General features: G+C 40.4%; 1 protein-coding gene across 1 annotated transcript in view; it reads left to right on the top strand.

The window, feature by feature from the left end:
• The first annotated feature begins 265 nt into the window (after positions 1 to 265).
• LOC139916198 (proline-rich transmembrane protein 1) overlaps positions 266 to 7,928 on the top strand; it is a 28,110-nt gene continuing 20,447 nt past the window's right edge. The window contains exons 1-2 of the mRNA XM_071905003.2: positions 266 to 550; positions 2,031 to 2,270. Coding sequence (XP_071761104.1) covers positions 416 to 550; positions 2,031 to 2,270 — 375 coding nt within the window. The 5' untranslated portion in view covers positions 266 to 415. The remainder of the gene's footprint in view (positions 551 to 2,030; positions 2,271 to 7,928) is intronic.

Here is a 7,928-nt window from a genome sequence, read left to right as displayed (position 1 = left end):
TAGATGCCCCCTCCATCGGCTCTCATATCTTATCTTATCTTATCTTAGGCTATCGTATCTTGTGTGCTTTGAAAATTATATTTTTCGGTAACCAACAATTGTATTTTCAGTTACTACAGATTCTTGCTTCAACATATTTTTTTATTTTATTTGGAACAAACACACAATTCTTTTATTTTGAAAGTCTTGGCCGGAAGTGTCCTTCTTTACTCTGGCTGGCTTGACACTCGTGAGTGAAACTTATCAAACCACCCACTTGTTCATTTCACCGCAGGGGCGACATCAAAAAACGAGTGGAAATTTACCCAAAGACAAACACAGCAACACCAGGCCACTGTGAGAAAAGGGGGCGTGGACGTGGGGTAAAAAAGCGAGAAAACATTTGTGAAAACTCAGAGACCGAAGCTGTTGCAGGATGGACCCCAGCAAGTCACAAAGCGCTCCTGGATGGACCTCTGATGAGAAAACCATGATGGGCCAGACGCCCCCTCCACCCTACCAAGACCATCCCCAGTACCCCAACCCGGGATACCCCCCAGCTAACCTGCAGGTAGGCAACAACCACCAGGCCCTCACAGATGAAAACCACTCAGCCCTTTTCTTGGCATGATCTAGTACATCATCCTTAGAAAATATTAATCCTATAATAAAATTTCGAAGCATACTATACAGTTATTACAGCAATTAGGCCTAGTCCATATACACAGCAAAAGATATCTTAACAAGTCTTATCAAAATCTTATCAAAATCTTATTTTTCTTAAAGCAAGTGAAAAAAAAAAAATCTGCCAATAGGGAAAGATAATTTCACATGCTTCCAATGCAAAGCGACTTGTTTCAAGAATTTTCTCATCAAGCGACGTTGTCTTTATGTAAGTGAGTGATCTGCCTTAGAAAGATAGAAAAGAAAAAATGTGACTCTCAAAACGGCTGTGACTGCATTGGCAACAAGTGAAATTATCTCACTACTTATTAACGCGTTGCAATTGTTGTTGATGCTTGGATTTAAACTCATTTACTGATACAACCTACTCAATAGTGAAGTTATATAGACTTTTCCGAACTCTATATTATTGTTATTTCACTATTATATTCCTATAGCCTGGTATTCTTTTATTATACACCGTTTATCGTTACATCATCTGTTATATAAAATGTACCATAGCTCTTTTAAGTAGAATAAGAGCGTCTACTGATTGATTAAAAGGTAAAACGTTTGAAAAAGTTTTGAAGAGCCTCCAAAGTGAGCAAACGACAATTAAAATTACCACATTTATGGCGCACATAAGTAAGGCAACTAGAATAGAGTAAAGCTCCTGATGAAGACCTCATGTGGAAGCGCTGTAAAATAATTGAACAAGTCCTGTGTGACGTTCTCCTTTTGCATGATTCATTTTAAGCTGCTACTCTGCAGCACCTGCTAAACACTGTCATCGGGATATGCATCTGTACTTATCTCCTCTTGAAATCAAAATAAAACCCTCTCTTACATGTCAAACTTGGAGTATGCCTACATTGTTCAGAATGACAAGAACTGGAGCAGTAATGGCAGTAACTGTTGTATAATGTATTGCAGTGCTAATGGATCCATTACCCAGCCCAAGATTTTTGGCAACATTTCAGCACTAAAAGAGACTTTGTACCTTGGTTTACATTGCTTAAAATGAAGATTATCTATAGTATAGTGTATAGTGTCTCTGCCTCTATTTTAAGTTCAGGAACCACAGGTGGAGCTTTGTTTTGCTAAATCTGATGTGATTATGAATGAATGAATTAATTTATTGCCCCGAGGGGAATGTGATGTGCACATAATGGGCACATACAGTAATTATTTCACCATCCATCCGGACTTGTGGCTCAAATTTCAGTTTCATTTCTAGTGAAGTTTCCCAATGCCCTGCCCTGAAAAAAGCAGATAGCCATGGGGGTGCCATGGCTATCTGCTTTTGGCAGCCACCCTGTTTGCTCTCACATTGCACAAGTTTCATTTTACCAAAAATTTGAATTGCGTTTCATGTCTTTGGCACACAGGGCTACGGATCCCCATCGCAGTATGGGGGTCCAGCATATGGACAACAGCCATACCCCATGGGCGCTGGGCAGCAGTACCCAGGACAGCCTGGGGTCGCCACCGTCACTGTCCAGCCCACGGTGTACGTGACTCGCCCCCCGCTGGAGCACCCAGTCAACGACTACCTTTGCTACTCCGTCTTCACCCTGCTGTGCTGCTGCCTGCCACTTGGAATAGCTGCCCTCATCTACTCCATCTCAGTGAGTTTCACCGCTTATTTCAGCAGGATTTATAGTCTGTCAGAGTTGCATGTGGTCATGGTAGTGGCCTGGTGCAGAGCCATGGATAGACAGAGTTTATCCATTGCAGTTTCCCTTGGCAACCATGTTAAGGCCCATTCACATCTAGATGGATAACTATAAAGATGACTATAAACTATAACGTAGGCTGTTGCTCAAGCATTGTTGCTCAAGCATTCATGCTACAATGAGTTCAAACACAAACTACAAAGTTCCTCAGAAACAAAGTCTCACTGCTGTGAGCTACCGAATTCTCCCACCCCCTTCCTCCTTAGGACTTGAATTTGATTGGTTGAAAATGTTTTATCATTGTGTCTGCATCTAAAAAATCACTCTGAGATCAGACCAAAAAATATAGTTATAGTTTTGGATGTTTAGAACGATTTAAACCTTTTAATAGTTGTAGTTATCTTAGTTATCTTAAGGGCTTTTCACACAGCACGCGCTACAGTTAGCCTACAGTTATCTTAACCCTGCCCTGGGCAAACAGTTGGCTGAGAGTTAGCTTAACCCCTTTTCACACACAGACATTTAACCCATGGCTAACTCTCAGCCTAGGGCTAATGATTCACACAGTTCTTCTTAGCCCCGGGGCTAAGAAGAATCAGAAGGGGTCTTAACTAAGAAATTCCCAGTCAAATAAGAGTCAAAAGGATTTTGTCACCTAATCGACTTAATCAACAGATCTATAAACTTAGCATTTTACCACATTAGTGACTGACAATGATCAACTAAGAAGAGGCATGCCTACTAATTTCAGTAGTCCTATTTATAGTAGTAGTGAAAGTGAATGTAGTCTTGTGGTTGGCTAATTGATTTGCAGAATTCTCACTTCTGTACTGTAAGCAAATCATCTTCTCCTTAGCGTTAGTGTTTACTGCACTGTAACGTCCCTGTTTGAAAGAAATAATGTCAAATTCAGACTCAGTTCTTTTTAGATCTATATTACTAAAGTGAAAAAGTGGCGTTTACAGTGCTAATACAAACTAGAAGACTGTTGGGAAGCCTTCTGCCATGGCTGCCACTGTAGTATTAATGCAGGATAAATACAGACTTGATTCATGAAGGGGAGCCCTATTATTGTAAAAATGGGCCAGAATCAAGCCTAAGATAAATACTTAATTATTTGGCCAATGGTGAAAAATAACAGTGTACTCTGTGTCTGTGTGTCCTATACTTGTAAATAATTTATAGTGTTGATAGCAGATGTCGTGTGTGTGTGTGTGTGTGTGTGTGTGTGTGTCTGTGTGTGTTTGTGTGAGTGTAAGAGGGCAAAGTTTGGGAAAGCGAATGAGAGTTCCAGGAATGGCGGGAGGGGATGGGAGGAGGCGGGGGGAGGTTTGGAAGAGAGAGAGAACAGGGAGTGAGGCAGTCAGATGTCAACAGGAAAACGGTGAAGAGGTTCTGACGTCCCAAACGTTGTACTGTACAGTACATTATCCCCTACTGCTCTGGACGGTGTCTTGGTTCATCCAATCATCAAAATATCAATTTCTTCTATTCCAAAGTACACACAGTGGTTAAGTAGTTGTGGGGGAAATTAGTTTAGTTTAAAATGAGTTTAGCAAAACAAGTGCCATGGTTCATCCACCAGCACGACCCAAAATATTGTTTTAATTTACTCCTAAATTCATCAACAATTTCTTAATTAAACCTTACAGCATGTCTCATTATTTGAATCGTAACCTTTCATGTCATCCCTATATGTCAGCCTCACTTTCTTGTTTACCAAACTACAGCTTGGTGGTTTTTGTGACCAGACCTGTGGGTATGTTATACAACAAACAGCTGGTTTAAAAAAAAGTACATGATTAGATATTGATGTTAAATTACTGTTTTGAATGACAGGAGCAAACAAAAGATGGAAGATTAGTGAATAAAATCATGGATACATTGTGAGAGGTCTTCAAAAAGTGTCAGTTTCATCGCATCCATGAGTGTAGTTTGGGTCAACTGTTACTTTTCAACAAAGCATGCAGTAATGTTAACACTTAATGTATTGTCCCAAGCTTTATTCACAAATTTGTTAAACATTAGACATGCCTTTCATATTATATTGCCTCTCCAGTCCAAACGTAGCCAGATCTTTTGGGTCTGTGAGGTATTCCAAAAACTTAATGTGTTTGTTTTTACCTTGTGAGTCATGGACGTGGAATGGTGAATGGAAAATACACTTCTTCAGGAAGAGAAGTTGGTTGATTGCAGCCATGTGACTGAGTGTCTTTAATCCTCAGAGTGGAAAAACTCTTATGGGACTTCTTACAGATTTCCTAAACTAATTAAAGCCCCAATCCAAAATTTATTAGACCATATAAATAAAAAGTTTATTCACCAAGATTGTTTACGAATAACCCATCTTAACTGAAAATACAAGTTTTACAATTTTTTACTTACTGATTACAAACATTTGAAATGCAAACCGTTTTTACAGCCTTATATAGATTTTGTGAGTCCTTGTATCAATATCTCAGTCAATCTATTTGAGATTGCCAAAATGACTTCAATACAACAAAGATTATGGTGGGATGCTGGATAAAAGTAGACCTGAATCACAAATGGGAAAGACATTCAAGCTGGATATAAGAGACTTTATTTCAATTAAGGATGGCACGAAAAAACACACAGAAGCAAGATTTTCATACGGTCTTAATTGGGTCATAGCAAAATCTGCTCCAAACGTTGATTTTACCATAATTAGCCTTGGACTGGCTGTACCACCCAGATTTAGAAGATCGGGGTGTAGACCAAGTCTTAAAACTTCTCATGGTTATTCTCACCTCCTGGGAAGAGCACCCTGATTTTTGAAAAGTCGTCCAGAAGGGCAGCATTGTGTTTAGTTTAATCTGTTGGTGTTCTTGCAGCATTACTTCCTGGTTCTCTGTTGAGTGCTGATTAGGTTTTAAAAGTTTCATATCTAATTATATGTTGTTCTCATCCTGTGTTGGCTGTGGGTGTGGCGAGATACCGCCTCCTTCACTGTGTTAAAAGCTTGGAAAAACACTAGCTGCAGAGTAACATCTGCATATTTTGTTAGGCTACAAACATATTTTTCTTAAGATTAACACAGTGTACATAGATCCACAAATTCTGAAAGGAAAACATACAAGCGGTTAATACAGTCTAAAAACAACATCTGAGTGGCATATGGTGTGCAGTGCTGATGGCACAAGGCAGGGAGTGAACCCAAATGCAGAGATAACGCAGGAGGCAGATGTAGGAGGGATCAAGTAGACTTTACGGGAATCGGTAGGCAGAATATACAGTCAGCCAGGCAAGGGTCAACAATGCAGAGATCACGTAACAACAAGATAGACAGACGAAACCAGAGAAGCAACAACTATACCGAAGCAAAGGAACTAAAGACTGGCACAAACGCAGAACTTACATGCTACTCAAAACAGGTGAAAACAATCAAACCTAATTAAAACCCGGGAAAACAACAACAACAACAAAAGGATCAAGCTGCCATCTAGCAGTCCTCAGGAGCCGCAGCCTGCTGTGTGACAGCTGAACCCAAATGAAGCCAAGGGGGGTGAAAACTTTTGCAAACAATGTCAAATTCTCTGTTATTTGAATCACTTTCACACAAAGTTACTTTTCAGGACAGAGTAGAGTAGGGGTGTAAAGATTCATCGATTAGTGCAGAAGGCAATGGTGCAATTCAGTCGATGCAACATGCGTTAATCGATTCGTATTGTTGAGAGACGGAAAAACAACGTTACGCATACGTGCTTTGTCTTGCCGGTAAACATAAACAGCACGCAGATGGTCACGGGTGTCAATATGGCTATGGTATGTTGTATCTGATGTTATTCTATCGCACCCCATCGAATCGTATCGCAGCAAAATTTGAAATATTGCCAATTATCGAATTGTTGCCTGAAGTATCAATATTGCATCGTATTGTGGTGAAGGCTGAGATTTACAACCCTAGAATAGAGAAGTTTCATAGAACTCAGACAGAGAAATATTGAAATGTTGGCGATTGGGTGTCTTGTATTACCAGTTGGCGGGATGTGTTGTGTCAGTACGGGCCGGTAAGTGAGTTTTGAAATCCAGAAATTTCAGCAGGTGGTGAAGTAACCATTGAGTCATTGATACTGAGCAACATCTGCTCACATACACACACAGTCATATGCATCAACGTCAACTCTGTAATGAGATCACCATTTCCTTCCTCATCATCACCTGACACTATAATCATATCTCTCTCTGTGTGTGTATGTGTATGTGTGTGTGTGTGTGTGTGTGTGTTGCTGCTTTGCATTTTATTTGAGAGCAGCACACAAAGAGAAAGAGACAAAGAAATAGACAGGGGAGAGAAAGCCTGTGTGTGTGTGTGTGTGTGCATGTGTGTCTGTGTCACCAATTGTTAGCGTTGTTTGGTTCTGGTATTGTTTCCAGTGTTTATTTGGCCAGGTAGACCGTTAGCTGAACCCATCCAGTGGTAGATGACAGAGTACACTGCAGAAACTGTCCATCTTAACAAGCCATGTAATGCTGTTTTGAGTCTTAAAACATTTTTTTTTTCTTGAAACTGTAAGATAAGATGTGAGGTAAGTAGGGTAAGATGTGTGAATGTGAATCAACGACTTGTATCAAGAATTTTCTTGAGTGCGTTCTTGATACTAGTGGAGTGATCTGCCAGATTTCAAGTCACCTTCTTGAAAACCTGTGTGTGTGTGTGTGTGTGTGTGTGTGTGTGTGTACATACATACATACATTCTGTTGGCTGCATGTCATGTCTGTGTAGTCTCAAGGGAACTCAGTTTGGGAAGGTATAAGTTTGTCGCTGAATGGTTCTTGGTTAAGCATGGGATGAAGAAGTTATTGTGACATGCCCACTAAAGCAGCAGATATTAAACACAATTTTTAGCCTTAGGCTGCGTTCACACAGCGTTTTCTGTGTAGAAAAAGTGCTGCCTGGAGTGCTTTTTGTGAGGAGAAATAAAAAGCGGATCAGGATAACGTCATCTGACATTAGCTGAGCAGCTGGCTAGCTGCTAACCAGCTGATTAGCACTTCTAACAGACAATACAGTGTTGAGCAACAAGCAAAGGCTTACCAGATATTCCCAATACACGTCCAGCATAACAGAAATTCCCTTATTACAACGACCAATTTCTCCACCGGCACTTTCTCCATCTTTGTTGTTGTTATGGGAAACAGCCTTTTGTGCGCCTTGCGGCAGCTTCCCATTGCTTTTGATGACAAAGAAGCGCTGGCAGTTGGGGGAAAATAACGCTACATGTGAACGCAGCCTTAGTCCACATTTTGGTTTAAATATTCACCTTGACGCTCAAAAATCACAGTCATAAAGTTTGTGTATGTGCATGTGCCTGTGACTACACACTGTTTATATGGGCGTATTTGTGTAAGGCTATCGTTTCTATTACTGTGTCATCTGATCAATGACCACAGACTCTGTTATTAGAGTACATCAGAGCACAGGCCACACAGGCACCCTGATAATATGTACAGATTAAAGTCCATTAAGGGAGGCATCTACTCATGGAAAATATAAAGTGATATAGTATTAGAGTGGCGCCTGTATCCTAGGAGACATGGACTGTGACTGCATTGTAGTTGGGTTAGGAGCAGTGAACCAGCTAGCTACCT

The sequence above is a fragment of the Centroberyx gerrardi genome, chromosome 12, assembly GCF_048128805.1.
Source record: "Centroberyx gerrardi isolate f3 chromosome 12, fCenGer3.hap1.cur.20231027, whole genome shotgun sequence".
NCBI lineage: Eukaryota > Metazoa > Chordata > Actinopteri > Beryciformes > Berycidae > Centroberyx > Centroberyx gerrardi.
The sequence above is the reverse complement of the archived record's forward strand: the minus strand, read 5'-3'. Positions and strand labels throughout refer to the sequence as shown.